This window comes from Leptinotarsa decemlineata, unplaced genomic scaffold, assembly GCF_025532065.1.
Source record: "Leptinotarsa decemlineata unplaced genomic scaffold, Ldec_3_MD MMD2_tig00026375_RagTag_RagTag, whole genome shotgun sequence".
In the NCBI taxonomy this organism is placed as follows: domain Eukaryota; kingdom Metazoa; phylum Arthropoda; class Insecta; order Coleoptera; family Chrysomelidae; genus Leptinotarsa; species Leptinotarsa decemlineata.
The window spans coordinates 2,109,316-2,126,938 of NW_027412711.1; the positions used below are offsets into that span (position 1 = coordinate 2,109,316).

Consider the following 17,623-nt stretch of genomic DNA (forward strand, 5'->3'; position numbering starts at 1 on the left):
AGAAACTGAATTTTGTCGTTTCTTACTCAATTTTTTCGGCAAAAAACCCAGAAATACATTCTGGCAAACGAATTAAGTTTTTTTCGGTTATGAATCAAATATTTCCAATATGTCACTAGAAGTTGATTTTTGTCGTTTCTAACTCAATTTTATCGGAAAAAAACCCAGAATTACATTCTAGCAATCGAATTCAGTATTTTTCTGGTTATGCTTCAAAATCTTCCAACTTGTCACAAAAAATTGAATTTTGTCGTTTCTAACTTGTCACAAAAAATTGAATTTTGTCGTTTCTTACTTGATTTTTTCGGCAAAAAACCCAGAATTACATTCTGGCAATCGAATTCAGTTTATTTCGGTTATGAATCAAATATTCTCAATTTGTCACTAGAAGTTGATTTTTGTCGTTTCTAACTCGATTTTAGCAATCAAATTTGGTCTTTTTTCGGTTGTGCTTCAAAAATTTCCAATTCATCACTAGAAATTGAATTTTGTCGTTTCTTACTCGATTTTTTCGGCAAAAAACCCAGAAATACATTCTGGCAAACGAATTAAGTTTTTTTCGGTTATGAATCAAATATTTCCAATATGTCACTAGAAGTTGATTTTTGTCGTTTCTAACTCAATTTTATAGGCAAAAAACCCAGAATCACATTCTTGCAATCGAATTCAGTATTTTTCTGGTTATGCTTCAAAATCTTCCAACTTGTCACAAGAAATTGAATTTTGTCGTTTCTAACTTGATTTTTTCGGCAAAAAACCCAAAATTACATTCTGGCGATCGAATTCAGTTTATTTCGGTTATGAATCAAATATTTTCAATTTGTCACTAGAAGTTGATTTTTGTCGTTTCTAACTCAATTTTATCAGGAAAAAACCCAGAATTACATTCTAGCAATCGAATTCAGTATTTTTCTGGTTATGCTTCAAAATCTTCGAACTTATCACAAGAAATTAATTTTCGTCGTTTCTAACTCGTTTTTTCGGCCAAAAACCCAGAATCACATTCTGGCAATCGAATTTATTTCATTTCGGTTAAGAATCAAATATTTTAAATTTTTCACTAGAAGTTGATTTTTGTCGTTTCTAACTCGATTTTAGCAATCAAATTCGGTCTTTTTTCGGTTGTGCTTCAAAAATGTCCAATTCATCACTAAAAATTGAATTTTGTCGTTTCTTACTCGATTTTTTCGACCAAAAACCCAGAATCACATTCTGGCAATCGAATTCAGTTTATTTCGGTTATGAATCAAATATTTTCAATTTGTCACTAGAAGTTGATTTTTGTCGTTTCTAACTCGATTTTAGCAATCAAATTCGGTTTTTTTTCGGTTGTGCTTCAAAAATTTCCAATTCATCACTAGAAATTGAATTTTGTTGTTTCTTACTCGATTTTTTCGGCCAAAAACCCAGAATCACATTCTGGCAATTGAATTTAGTTTATTTCGGTTATGAATCAAATATTTTCAATTTGTCACTAGAAGTTGATTTTTGTCGTTTCTAACTCGATTTTAGCAATCAAATTCGGTCTTTTTTCGGTTGTGCTTGAAAAATTTCCAATTCATCACTAGAAATTGAATTTTGTCGTTTCTTACTCGATTTTTTCGGCAAAAAAACCCAGAAATACATTCTGGCAAACGAATTAAGTTTTTTTCGGTTATGAATCAAATATTTCCAATATGTCACTAGAAGTTGATTTTTGTCGTTTCTAACTCGATTTTAGCAATCAAATTCGGTCTTTTTTCGGTTGTGTTTCAAAAATTTCCAATTCATCACTAGAAATTGAATTTTGTCGTTTCTTACTCGATTTTTTCGGAAAAAAACCCAGAAATACATTCTGGCAAACGAATTGAGTTTTTTTCGGTTATGAATCAAATATTTCCAATATGTCACTAGAAGTTGATTTTTGTCGTTTCTAACTCAATTTTATCGGCAAAAAACCCAGAATTACATTCTAGCAATCGAATTCAGTATTTTTCTGGTTATGCTTCAAAATCTTCCAACTTGTCACAAGAAATTGAATTTTGTCGTTTCTAACTTGATTTTTTTGGCAAAAAGCCCAGAATTACATTCTGGGAATCGAATTAAGTTTTTTTCGGTTATGAATCAAATATTTCTAGTATTTTTTAGGTTGTGAATAAAAAATTTCCAACTTGCCACTGGAAGTTAATTTTTGTAGTTTTTGATTCAATTTTTCCGGCAAAAAAACCCATAATCACATTCTAGGAATCGAATTCAGTATTTTTTGGTTATGCTTCGAAATCTTCCAACTCGTCACTAGAAATTGAATTTTGTCGTCTAACTCAATTTTTTCAACTAGAATATATTCTGGCAATCAAATTTAGTAGTTTTTCGGATGTGAATAAAAAATTTCCAATTTGTCACAAGAAATTGATTTAAGTCGTTTCTAAGCCGAATTTCCCGGCAAGAAACCCAGAATTACATTATAGCAATCGAATTCAGTGTTTTTTGGTTATGCTTCGAAATCTTCCAACTTGTCACTAGAAATTAAATTTTGTCGTTTCTAACTCAATTTTTTCGGCAAAACACCCAGAATATATTCTGGCAATCGAATTTAGTAGTTTTTCGGATATGAATAAAAAAAATTCAATTTGTCACAAGAAATTGATTTAAGTCGTTTCTAGCTCGAATTTCCCGGCAAAAAACCCAGAATTACATTCTAGGAATCGAACTCAGAATTTTTTCGATTATGCTTCAAAAGTTTTCAATTTGTCACTAGAAGTTGATTTTTGTCATTTCTAACTCGATTTCAGCAATCTAATTCGGTATTTTTTCTGTTATGCTTCAAAAATTTTCAATTCGTCACTAGAAATTGAATGTTGTTGTTTCTAACTCGATTTCTCCAGCAAAAAAACCAGAAATATATCCTAGCAATCGAATTCACTGTTTTTTCAGTTATGCTTCAAAAATTCCCAACTTGTCACTAGAAATTGAATTTTGCCGTTTCTAACTCAATTTTTTCGGCAAAACACCCAAAATGCATTCTGACAATCGAATTTAGAAGTTTTTCGGATATGAATGAAAGAATTCCAATTTGTCACAAGAAATTGTGACGTATTTAACTCTGATTTTCCGGCAAAAAACCCAGAATTACATACTAGCCATCGAATTCAGTATTTTTTCGCTTATGCTTCAAAAATTTTCTAGTTGTCACTTTAAGTAGCAATCTAGTTCATTATTTCTTTGGTTATGAATTAAACATTTCTTTGTCACTAGAAATAGATTTTTTCGTTTCTAACTCGATATTTCCGGCAAAAAAAACAGAATTACATTCTAAGAATCGAATATGGTATATTTTCGGTTATGAATAAAAAATCTCCAACTTGTCACTCCAATACCAGACAGCGCAGTTTCGACCCGCCAGAGGTCTCATCAGTGGTACTAGACCGGTTCGATAATGCAAAGTTCGAAGTCGTTTTGTCCTAAGGCGGACAAACTTTTGAAAAGTTAGTGGCGATGTGTGATGACATATCTCAGAATCGTGCTATTCTGTTTATTTCTGTTTCGAGTCATTCTGTATTCTGTGACATTTTGTGTGCCTAACTTTCACAACAAAGATGGATGTACTGACTATGGTTTTTCTTCTTCTAGCATATTACGAAGTCTAACGCCTGGTACCAATATGTGCTATATGATGCTATATGATATTTTCCAATGCATTTTATAGTATAACTAAATGTTATAAGTTCGTAGCCAACATTTATATTCATAAAATTGCTAACCACAATTATATAAAACTGAAAAAGTCAACGCAACCTTTAGGAGGCACAGGGAGTTGGCAACAAGATCTAAGCCTTAACTCACACAACTATATTAATGAATGGTTGTGGGCCACTTTTCATGCAGTTTTGGAAATTTACACGAGCCTCCCCTCATTCTCCCCACTCTTTGAGAAAAAGGTCCGTTATTCATGCGATTTGAAAAACGCCCAGCTACCAATAAATCGGTCCCTATATACTGCCAAAAAGGAATATATATATATATATATATATATATATATATATATATATATATATATATATATATATACTGTCACACATAAAGTCCGCATCAAATGGGATTTTTTTTGTTCATCTCTTCAAGCAACTTTTGATATCTCCATTAGGTTGTGCTTTAAAAATGATTCCAAATGACATGCATATGACCGATCAAGTGATTTTTCTGCCCTGTCCAATTTGACATTTTTTCCAAAAAATGTTCAGAAAAGCAGTTACTGCTCGAAATTTCGAAAATCGGTAAAGAGAAAAGATGATTGTTTTTGCATTTTCTATCCATATACAAATTTTCAGCTCTCTAGTACAAATTTAGTTTTTTTACAGTTTTTCGAAAATTTGACATTTGCCGATTTCTCAAATTTAGCCAAACCTCAACAAAGTTAGTGCTTCATCCCTAACTTATTTTTCCAACGCATTTTTATTACCAATTGCATTCTAAATACAATTTATTTCGCAAAAATGAATATTTCACTTTATTTCTACTTTTTGTGAAATAGCTTGATACATAAGCATAATTAAAAACCAATATCAATGAAAAGTCAATAATTTATTCTTTACTGCACTTTTCAAACAGTTAAACTTTGATTTACTAATTACGAAAAATTACAACGCAATTAAACTAAGGGAAGGAATTATACGAAAATAATTTCACATTTACTAAATATCTTTTATGAGGTATGAATGAACAAAATTACTTCAGAAATCAATTTAGATTTTGTTGCCTAGAAAACTAAACCGTAAAAAATTCTAACAAACATCTGTTAAAATAAAGTTATAACTTAAATTAAGAACACTAAATCAAATCGAAACATATGCCTAAACCATGTAAATACCAATAGAAATACAAAATAAAAAGTCACATTTCGGTGTGCCCTCTCCACCACGTTCCATGCAATCAATTGTCCTTTTTAAAACATCTTTAGCTGCATTCTTTATACTACGGGGTTTCGTATTTACAAGACATTCTCGAATAACTGCCTCTAAATGGTTTATATCACGAAAAGGTCTTTGCGTGTACACCTTTTGTTTTAAGTAACTCCACAAGAAGAAATCTAGTGGGATTGTATCAGGAGATCTAGGCGGCCAAAAGTGTTCCATATTGCGACTGATTACTTTGCCCCTAAATATTTCCAAAATACGCTCTTCAACTACCCTTGTAGTATGAATAGGTGCACCATCACACTGATACCACACAACATTTCTTACTTGAAGGGGCATATTATCCAAAACTTCAGATAGTTCGGTATTCACAAAGTGTAGGTAGTCCGCAGAATTTAAATTATGTCTAAAAAAGTATGGTCCTATAATTTGATCGTTTAATATGCCACACCATACATTCGTCTTAAACGAATATTGATCTCGACAGTCGATTACGAAATGTGGGTTTTCTTTTGCCCACCACCTGTAGTTTTGCGAGCTCACAACGTCATTTGAAGAGAAGGTCGCTTCATCTTGTCCATAAAATTTGATAAGGAAAATGAAAAAAGACCAAAAAGAAAAATGAAAGCGCATATCGAAGTCCCTTTCTTTTAATGTATTGATTAATTTCGATTTATAAGGCGTAAATTTATTTTTGTGTAAAATACGTCGTACACTCTCTCGGATAACATCTGTTCTATCTGCAATATCTTGAATACTTGTTTTTTTGTGTTCTACGACATCCGAACATATTTCAAATTCTACTTCTTCAGTATGTCTAGAAGGCTGATATGCTTTTCTAAAATTACTCTCAACCGAGCCAGTAGATTTAAACTTAGCTATTATCCTACTAACTGTTGACTGATGAATATTTCTTGCAGGATGTCTGGCATTGAAAATATCAGCTACTCGTCGGTGACCGGTATTCTCGCCGCATATTAAAACGATTTCAATTTTCTCTTGAAGATTCAGCATTTTTAACAACACACTAGACAACGAATAAACTATTTTAAATCTAAAACTGATAAACACTATTTTAAGTTATTCAACAATTGTCATATGACAATGGAATATTTTGCTTATTCAGTTCAGTTCAATTGTTTCCACAGTACCCTTAGTTTAATTTCGTTGTAATTATTCGTAATAAGTAAATCAAAGTTTAACTGTTTGAAAAGTGCAGTAAAGAATAAATTATTTACTTTTCATTGATATTGGTTTTTAATTATGCTTATGTATCAAGCTATTTCGCAAAAAGTAGAAATAAAGTGAAATATTTATCTGTTTTTGAAAACTGTATCAACTTTGCATCATTTTTGGCATAATTTTTTCTGGTGTTTTGAATTTTTGCAAAATAAGTTGTATTTAGAATTGCTATTGGTAATAAAAATGCGTTGGAAAGATAAGTTAGGGATGAAGCACTAACTTTGTTGAGGTTTGGCTAAATTTGAGAAATCGGCAAATGTTAAATTTTCGAAAAACTGTAAAAAAACTAAATTTGTACTAGAGAGCTGAAAATTGGTATATGGATAAAAAATGAAAAACAATAATCTTTTCTCTTTACCTTTTTTCGAGCAATAACTGCTTTTCTGAACATTTTTTGGAAAAAATGTAAAATTGGACAGGGCAGAAAAATCACTTGATCGGTCATTTGCATGTCATTTGGCATCATTTTTAAAGCACAACCTAATGGAGATATCAGAAGTTGCTTGAAGAGATGAACAAAAAAAATCCCATTTGATGCGGACTTTATGTGTGACACTGTATATATATATATATATATATATATATATATATATATATATATATATATATATATATATATATATATATATAACAGAATAATTAGTGACTGGATTAACTATAAATCGATTTAATTCGTGAGGTTGCAGTCAATAGCTGGGCTGTTACAAAGAAAACTCTTTGTTATATGTCAAGCTTTCGGTATATTTCACACCTTCGTCAGGACAACTACAATAATGAGATTATATATCTTGTAAAAAATATATAAATATGGAGAACTTACTAACGTGAGAATAAAATATAAAATGGTTCAAAAACAGATAGAAAAACATTAATAAATGACAGTAAATAAAAATTTTGGCTGACAATGTCAAGTGGGAAAATTCTGAATGATACTCGAATTACTAGATTTTTTATTTTCTTTATCATATTTCAGTAGGTACGTGTAAATTTTGCTGAGACTATCAATATCAGTTCGTTTATTCATTGAATGTTCTTCGTTATTAATATGTATCATTTCCAAAAATATTCTTTTCGTTGTATTGGTTTCTCTATCTAAAATATTTGGATTTTCAAAATTCATTTTATTATGATCCTCCGAATTAATTCGGATAATATATATATATATATATATATATATATATATATATATATATATATATATATATATATTTACTACGATATTTTTTCTTAGTCGAAAATCGAAATTTTTTATTAGCGATGTTTTTATTGAAGAAAAAAAATATTCATTATTAACAAAGTTATGACAACTCAAAAATTCGAAAACTTACACAGCTAACAGTCACAATATATCACTTTTTTATGATTTCAACAATAAAGTGCCGCCAGATGAAAAAAAAATAAATAACGTGAATATTTTTGATGAAAATAACGGAATTACATTCACACAATTCAACTAACAATGAAGCAAAAATTTTTAATAAACGTAACTAATAACTAATTATTGAAATGTTTCGATTCACTGGAACAATCAATTCTAACTCATATTCTAGTAGCCTCTACTAATCCACCACGTATTTCGATACATGTGTCGTAGCGCTTGCAAATGTTTCTGATTACGTTCCTTAATTCTTGAGGGCTAATATCTGCACATACCTGTCGAATTCTTGCACAAAGTTCATTTCTATCTCTTGAGCAGTTTTTGTAAACCTTTTTTGTGAGAAGTCCCTAGAGGAAAAAGTCCAAAACTGTGAGGTCTGGAGATCTGGGTGGCCACTTTATAAACGGACTACCACGGCCTATCCATCGGTTTGGAAAATGTTCGTTAAGCCATTGCCTCACAGCTCTGGTATAATGAACTGAACACCCATCTAACTGGACAATTGAATTTGATCATTCATTGATTGACAGCTCGTGAATAGCATCCCAAAACTCTGTGTTTAAAAATTCTAGAAACCTCTGCCCATTAATGTTTTCCTCAAAAAAGAAAGGACCAATAATTCGTTCGTTCAATATCCCACACCAGACGTTGATTTTTTGGGAAAACCTGGCTTTTGCAGTTTATTACCCAGTTAGGATTATCCCCTGCCCAATAGCGACAATTCTGTGATGACACTACTCCATTTGTAGTGAAAGTGGCTTCGTCGGTATATAAAATATTTTTTAGGAAATTTCTATTGTTTAAATATTCTCTTTGGGCCCATAAACAATATTCCAGGCGTCTTGCTTCGTCGCCTTCTTGAAGTGTGTGTTAAAATTTTGACTTGAAAGGTTTAATATTCTTCGCCTTGAGACATCTCCGAATAGTTTCTCGTGGAATATTCAAATCTAAAGTGGCATTCCTTATACTGGCATTGGAATTATTTCCGAAATAATCTAAAATGATTTGATCATTCCTGTCATTCCTGTTTCGTCTTTGCACAGGATTACTTTTCAACATTATTTTTGATACTGCACCAGTTTCATTGAATATTTTATTCATTTTATTTACTGTACCGCAGCTAATACGAGGACGATCTGGATGTCTCTCATTAAATACTCTACAAACCTCTCTAGCACTTCTAACGTCATCTCCCGAAAGGCGTACAATTTCAATTTTCTCTCTTACGCTCAATCTTGCAGCCATGACACAAAATAATTCGAAGAACAGTAAGGTGAATATTGTTGACAATAGTACACTTGAATCTTTCACAAGTATCAAACTGTAATATCATTTCCATGGCAACTAAGATTCAAATTGAAATATTAGGTCTCAGTTTTAGTTAATTTGCGTGAAAACTTGAATGTAATTCCGTTATTTTCATTAAAAATATTTACGCTATTTGTTTTTTTTTTCATCTGGTGGCACTTTATTGTTGAAATCATAAAAAAATATTCTCATGGCTATATCTGTTGATATAGGGTGTTTTTGTAACTGTTAGCTGTGTGAGTTTTCGAATTTTTGAGTTCTCATAACTTTGTTAATAATAAATATTTTTTCATGAAATTTCGGTCACACCTGTTTAGAGGCACTCTGAATCCAGTGGCGTAGTGATTTTTTCAATAAAAAAATCGCTAATAAAAAATCCCGATTTTCAACTAAGAAAAAGTATCGTAGTATGCCCTGAAACTTTAATAAAAATTTAAAATTTTGTCACAAGGTATACTTTTTAGTATACCTTTTAGGGAGAAATTCGTGGACAGAACATACAAAAAATAGAGGCAAACCGAGGACACGTGTTTCTGCAGACAACATCACATATGCACGCGGTCAGGAATTCGATATACTGTTGTTCAGGTTGAACCGAGTCTGTAACTTTCATTGTTTCGACGTTTTGGCTCCTGCTTTGGAGTCATTCTCAAGAATCACTTATATTTGTATTCACATGACTCGAAGACGAGGTCGTAATCTCTCTTTTCCCCAAGTCTCGTTACTAGTTCTATGTTTGCTGTGTTCCACTCGAACTGGTATCATCAAATCCCACAAGATACGATCAACCTCATCAGCCACTGCATGTTCAGCACATATTTCCATTTCCAGGACAAATTCCACAAACTTTTGTTTGTGGAGATCAAATCGTGAGGTGTATTTTATGAAATTCTTCATATCAGTGAGGAGTCAACCTCTTTCGATGTAGTGACTTGTGCCATTGTATTGACATATTTCAATTGTAACAGTCTTTTCGATACGGCCAACAGTAAGTTGACCCCTTTGTAATAATTTTATTTTGTACTATTATCATACAAGTTTGGTAGATATGCTTTGAAGATGATAATAAGTTTTATCGAAATATTGGAGTACCTTGTGTTATAAGAGTACACGTCCGTATCTGCTGATCCCAGCCCTAGGAACCTTGTTTGAATTGAAAGAATAACCTAGTTTTTTGAGAATGAGAGGTTTGGGATGAGTACTATTTCGATGATTCACATTTTAATTTAAATTGAAGAGTCACCCGAGATTGAATATAGAGAAATGTTTTTTGTATAATGCAGCGTTCACATAAAAGTATTCGTTTCATAAGTATTTATGTTTCATGTAATTCAATGTTTATATGAAGGTAGCTGTTTCGAGAGGGCTTTTCTTGTAGTTTGTGTGAACGTTATTTTTTTGCATGATCTATATATCTTTGTATAGAGTCACTTTTTTCAAATTGATTACTTCTATTCTTTCTTCGAAAGATTCCCACATTATTTTGTATGAAGATGAAAAAGTAGAAAGCCATAATCTTCCTTTCCCAGTACTCCATTTATATTTTTATATAGATTTATTACTCTTACCAGAATTCTCATCCACATTTAGAATTTCATTCATCAACTCTGCAGACAGGACAATTTCATCGAAAACTGGAATTGCTCCTCCAACTAGTCCAGTGTTACCACCATATGGACAGACAGCCAGGTTATTGTCATTACAAAATTTTAATATTTTTGACACCTCTTCCGTAGTTTTTGGTTTGAGAGCCATCGAACTGATCCCTGGTGAAATAATTTCTGTATACTGTAAATATTAGTTTTCTAATTTTCATTTACCTTTAACACATCTCATCCATTCTTCATTATAGCTTCTCATTTCTTCTTGATCTGTTATCATTCTCTCTCCACCAAGAATATCCTTGAAGAATTGAAAATGGCGGGCCTCCAATTTGTTGAAGTTTCTTCGGTTAACATTATAAATATTCTGAAAAAAGGATAGATTCAAGGAGAAAAGTATGACGAAGAAATAATTTGGGAGGTTAATGCAGTCAAGCTGCTGGAAAATAATTCCATGAAAATCAAAAGATGAAGACGAGTACTATCCTGATCATTTCCAATTTTACTCTTCAATTTTATAAGAGCCACTGATAAACAGCTGTTTCAGCCTGACCGTATAAAGAGACAGACAACAGGATGACCAGTTCAGTTTGAGGAGTGCCAGAAGATGACAGTACTACCAACTGTCGAAAGCGCTCGCCGATAATTAATAGAAGATATAAAGCTTCAAATCCTTTTTGTAGAATTTAATATTGAAATATATATATATATATATATATATATATATATATATATATATATATATATATATATATATATATATATATTGATGATGCAACTAATTACTATATATATATATATATATATATATATATATATATATATATATATATATATATATATATATATATATATATATATATATATATGGTAAAATGAATTAACAGGGTCTCTCAATCAAAAATCAAACTCTGCTTTACTTTGCCAAGCTTTTGCTTCTAATGGGAAGCTTCTTCAGGGCCTATAATTTAATGATTTTTGAATATTTTTGCCTTTGAATAACTTTACAAATCATACTTACAGTAAAAATGAGTGAAAAACAATAAATTGAAGATATAAATTGATGTATAAGTTAACATGTATACGATTTTTTTGTGGGTTTGACAAATGTCATATCTTCACTCTTCACATAAATGTCATTTTTCAATGGGTATGATGATTTGATAATTTTTTACTGTAATGAAAGAGTTATTGATTGATACATCTTTCATTATTATTATGTTTTTGATGTAGTTCTAGTAAATTACTATATATACTGCTGAGATTATCAATGTCAGTTTTCTTATTCATACAATCAGAAGACTTATTAATTTCAACCATTTCAAGAAAAAGGCGTTTGGAAATATTTTTTTCTGTATGTAAAACTTTGATATTAGAGTAATTTGGTTTATGACCTGTTTCTATAGAGTGTTGTGCTAATGCGCATGATTTTTTATTAAGTTTTATATCACTTTTATGTGAAGTTACTCTATCATTAAGAATTCTAGATGTTGTTCCAATATAATTCAAGTTACAATTGTTACAAGGAATGTTATAAATCACATTTGACTTTTTGGTTGTATCAGTTTTATCTTTCAATTTAGTATTCAAATTCTTTATAGTTTCAACATTTTTTTGGCATATTTTGATATTTTGTTCATTACGAAAAATTTTTATGATATTTGAAGATAAATTTCCAAGGTTAGGTATAGATTTATAAGAAATATTGATAGGTGAACTATCATTACATACATTTCTATTAATTACATCAGAATTTGTATTACTGCCAGTATTGAAAATTATTTTATTAAGAAGTTTTCTGGGATAAGAATTATCGATCAATATGTCTCTAAGAAGTCTGAGATTTTTTTGCTTGAGGGAAGGGTGTACTAATTTTTCTATTCTTTTTTTCAAACAGAGTATTAAATTAATTTCAACTGATTTTTTGTGAAAGGAATAGTAATTGATATATCTTCCTGAATTAATAGGTTTGACATACCAATAATCTGTAATCAAGGAATTATCAGTTTTACGAATAACTCTTGTATCAAGAAAAGGAAGGTTTTGATTATTTTCTATTTCGATAGTGAATTGTAACTTCTTATCATATCTATTGACAACATCAAGAATTTCATTAGATTTGTCATAAGGTATTGCACAGATGACATCGTCAACATATTTCTTTAAAAAAGGAATTTTAAAACTCAATTTGGGAAGTATGTTTTCGAAAATATCGTCCATTACGTATTGAGCTATGATAGGAGAAATAGTAGCTCCCATTGGTGTACCAAGAATTTGTTTATAGTATTTACCTTCGAAAGAGAAATAACTTGAGTTGAAGATGAAACCAATTATTTCGATAAATTTTTTTTGGTTTATTGAACATTTTTTATTTATATCATTCAATCTTTTGATAATACTTTTCTCCACTAGATTCATAGGTATATTGCTAAAAAGTGAAATCACATCAAGGCTGATCAGAATATAACCAGGAGGTAGTGATTTTTCATTTATGAAATTGGAAAAATCGAAAGAATACTTAATATAGAATTCATTTTCATAATTATAAGCATCAGTGAGAATTTTAGTGACCATTTGAGCAATTTTGCTATTTGGAACATCAATGGAGGAAATAATGGGTCTCAGTTTCAAATCAGGTTTATGTATTTTAGGAAGTCCATAATATTTGGGTGATATGGAATTATAAATCATGAAAATTTTTGCTTCATCTTCTGATATCATTTCAGATTTTTTCAAATCCGTAATGATTTTATTTGCTTTTTGTTGTATTGTTGAAACGGGATCTCTATTAAGTTCAACATAAGATTCACTATCATTGATAATCTCAAGAGATTTCTCAATATAATCAGATTTCTTCATAATAACTGTCACGTTACCTTTATCAGATCTTGTAAGAATAAATTCTGGATGATTCTTCAAAAATCTTTTTGTTTTTTCAAATAGGAAATTAGGATAATTTTTATTATCATGAGGTTTTTGGAAAAAGTTAGTTACGATATTTGTTATCTTCGCTCTGAGAAGATTCTTTTTGCTATCACAAAACCCAGTTATCAAGTTTTCAATATCTGAGAGTAAATTTCGTATATTCACCTCTGTGGTAGTTGGTGGCAAACTGAAATTGAATTCTAAGGCGAGAAAATTTTTTATATCTTCTGGTATAATGATATCTGATAAATTTTTTATCCAATTTTCTTTAGTTTTGATATCTGATTTTGATTTAATTTTGAGTATATTGAGTTTATCGATTTTATTGTATTCAATAGTTTGTCTCTTTTCAAATTCTAACCAAATATTGATAGGAATTGATTCTGTAACAAATTTTGTTTGTTTGTTCGATATAAATTGATAATCTCTTGAGATTATCAATGATAGTGAATCGTTATGTTGAACTTAATAGAGATCCCGTTTCAACAATACAACAAAAAGCAAATAAAATCATTACGGATTTGAAAAAATCTAAAATGATATCAGAAGATGAAGCAAAAATTTACATGATTTATAATTCCATATCACCCAAATATTATGGACTCCCTAAAATATATAAACCTGATTTGAAACTGAGACCCATTATTTCCTCCATTGATGCTCCAAATAGCAAAATTGCTCAAATGGTCACTAAAATTCTCACTGATGCTTATAATTATGAAAATGAATTCTAAATTAAGGATTCTTTCGATTTTTCCAATTTCATAAATGAAAAATTGTTAAAATACCTAGTTTAAAATAGGCTTGACTTCAATACCTATAGCGCCATCTTGACGCACCATCATGTATCGCTATGTTTGTCTTTGTTCTTTTATGTATTCTTTTCATAATGAATAAATGAGCAGTCTGTGCTGATAACTTGTTATGTGCGCATCATTTAATTTTGCAATAGGTTATGGCCCCAGAATAACAGTTCCTATAACAAGTGCCCAAGAATGGCTAGTAATTAATATATGGTTAATGTTCCTAAACTAAAAGGACGTGAAAATGATGATGATTGGGCGTTTGCAGTACATAATTTCCTGGTTCTAGAAGGAATAGAAAAATGCATCACGGAAGTAGTGGCTGACCACGAATGCGAAAGCCAAAGCGAAGTTGATACTCACAATAGATCCGACATTTTACGTCCATATCAAGGAAGCGAAAACTGCGAAAGAGTTATGGGATAAACTAAAATCAATGTTTGATGACTCGGGAGTTTCGAGAAGAATCAGTTTGCTTAGGACCTTGATTTCTGTTCGACTTGAAAATTGTGATTCTATGACAGACTACGTGAACCAAGTTGTTGAAACTGGACAGAAACTAAAAGGTACCGGTTTTGAAATCAATGATGAGTGGATCGGAAGTTTACTTCTGACCGGCTCGGAGTCGGGGGGAGGGGAAACTCCCCCCCGTGTCAAAAAAAAATGATGATGGGAGAGTCAAACATATTCAATTTGAATAACGACGAAGATAGCGAAGACTTTGAGGTAGAAAGTATTTTCAACTCTCAGTCCCTGGCTGATAACGTTAACATGTTTAATATTCAGGAAAATAGAAATTTGCATTCTTTGACTGAAAAAACTTTAAATACAAATTTAACAAAAACCCAAGAACATGAAAAAGATTCACTTTTTTATAAAGAAGGTTCCTTGGGACCTTTCACAGTTATAATTGAAGCAACGAAAGAGTCAGGAAATTATATTGGAAGACTTAATCAGTTAAAGATAGCAAAAGAGGTTTTTGATTTAAAATTATCACATATTAGCGAAATTACCAATAGAGGTAGAAATAGAATTGGAGTGGAATTCAATAGGAGAATTGAGGCAAATAATTTTATCAACAATAATGATCTTACAAAGAAAGGGTACAAAGTATATATACCATTTAATAAAATAACTTGTAAAGGTATTGTAAGGGGAATACACAATCATTTTACGGAAGATGAAATCAAACATCTGATTAAAAGTCAATTCAAAGTACTACAGGTTAAAAGAATGAATAGGAGAGTAGTGGAGGATGGAGAAGTGCATTATAAACCAACTGCTACTATTCTAGTTACGTTTGAGGGGGTAATCCTACCTGCCAAAATTGATCTATGCTATATGACTTTTCCAGTAACCCCATATGTAGCTCCGGTCACCCAATGCTATTCCTGCCTCTTATTTGGTCATACTAAAAAACAGTGTAGAGGTAAACGTAAATGCTTTAATTGTTCAGAAACTCATGAAAATGACGAAATTTACGAACATTGCACTCAAATTAAGTGTTTTCACTGTAAAGGTAACCACAAGTCTAACAGTAGAGATTGTAAAGAATACGACAGACAAAAACGAATAAAAGAAAAGATGACTTTTGATAATATATCATTTTTTGAAGCAGCCCAACTTATAACTAAAGATAATAATAATTCAGACAGAATAATACAAACCACTCAAAATTTTCCTCCCTTAAGGACATCACCATCTATCTCTCATGAGAATATTCATATAAGACAAAGACAACAGGTTTATCACGATAATACGAAGACACACAAACGAAAATACACACAAATAGTAACAAATAGTAAGGGAAAAAGACACAATAATCAATCCAGTGGTTATGACAGAGAAGCCTTAAATGAAACTTTAATAAATCCTAATGGAATGATACATCAACCCACAAAAGGGGTAATGATGAATTATCTCAATAATCAACTTATCAACAATAGCTTGGAAACAAATACCAATAAAAGTAGTGATAAGGAAAATGAGGATAGACTTTGCAGGCCAACGGGTGCCAGTTCATCAAATGTCGGAATAAGCCCTTCCTCAGACAACGACATTATAAAACAATTCGTGACTCTATTCACAGAAATTTCTCCTAACATTCAAGACACAGTAGTTAAACTAATAAATCAATTAAAAGCATATAGGGATCGGGATGTCCCAAATCATGAGCGGTAAATCTATCAATCTGGCTCCAATAGTTACTCTGGAAAATCTGAAGATCATTCAGTGGAATGTTAGAAGTGTGAACGCTAATAAACATAACTTAATCAAAATTATTAATGATTACAATCCGGACATTATATTATTAAATGAAACCTGGCTGAAACGTGGATATTCATTCACTATTAAATCCTTCAATATAATTAGAGCAGACAGAGATGATGGATATGGGGGGGTTGCAATTCTTATCAGATCGGGTTATAAATATAAAGTTATCAATTCTGGTGAGGGAACTAATAATGATAACTTCCAGTTTTTAGTAATACAAATAGGAAACATTCATATACTAAATTTGTACTGCAGTCCGAATGATATTCCTTCAGAAAATACTTTGAACAGAATGATAGGTAATGTAGACAGGAAAATAATATGGATGGGAGACATGAATGCTCATCATTCCATGTGGGGAAGCAATAATAGTAACTATAACGGTAACGTATTGATGTCAGTTTTAGAGGAAAACAATTTAATTATATTGAATGATGGGTCTTCCACCAGAGTCACCAACCCCTCCCATTCTCCTAGCCCACTGGACTTAACCATAGTATTGGCCGATATTGCTAATAAGTGTGATTGGAAAGTACTACTAGACTGTGGTAACAGTGATCACTATCCCACTATGTGTACATACAGAGAATATGAAAACACAAATGTAATCACGAACAATAAAAACAATAGAATTTACCGCAAAGCCAATTGGGAAAAATATTATAATTATGTGTCGGACAGTATTGATAATAACCATAATTATACATACGAAGATATTATTGACATTATGAAAAATGCTGCAGATTCAAGTATTCCAAAAAAAAAAAACAAATAAGAGCTCAAATCCTGTATGCCCGTGGTGGGATAGTGATTGTGACAGACAAGTAGAGGATAGGAAAAAAATTCTACTAATATTCAAAAACACTCCATCATTAGAAAATTACATCTCAGTTAAGCAGATCATAGCTAGAACCAAAAGATTTTTAAAAAGAAAAAAAAAGTTAGGATTTCAAAAATTTTGTGCTTCATTGAATAGAGAGATGAACATTTCCTATGTATGGGGGGTTATTAAAAAATTTTCGAACCAAAAAATAAATACTTCCTTCTCAAATAAATTACCTGATAGTAACATGGCAAAATTCATCCTAGATAAAATCACGGTTTGCGACATCAATCCAGATTTCGAACTTTCTAACGAGACCAACTATTCTAAACCATTTCAGATTAACGAATTACATATCAGTCTCAGGTTAAGAAAGA

At 31.0% G+C, this 17,623-nt stretch overlaps 1 protein-coding gene across 2 annotated transcripts in view; it reads right to left on the bottom strand.

Annotated features, from left to right (window-relative positions):
* LOC111514468 (D-2-hydroxyglutarate dehydrogenase, mitochondrial) overlaps positions 1–17,623 on the bottom strand; it is a 77,085-nt gene that overhangs the window by 35,629 nt on the left and 23,833 nt on the right. The window contains exons 2-3 of one of the 2 annotated variants that reach the window (XM_074185541.1): positions 10,641–10,788; positions 10,389–10,586 (exon numbers count right to left, since the gene is read on the bottom strand). In XM_074185541.1, coding sequence (XP_074041642.1) covers positions 10,389–10,586; positions 10,641–10,788 — 346 coding nt within the window. Of the gene's footprint in view, positions 1–10,388; positions 10,602–10,640; positions 10,789–17,623 lie in introns of both variants that reach the window. The other variant, XM_074185540.1, reaches the window with a different exon arrangement.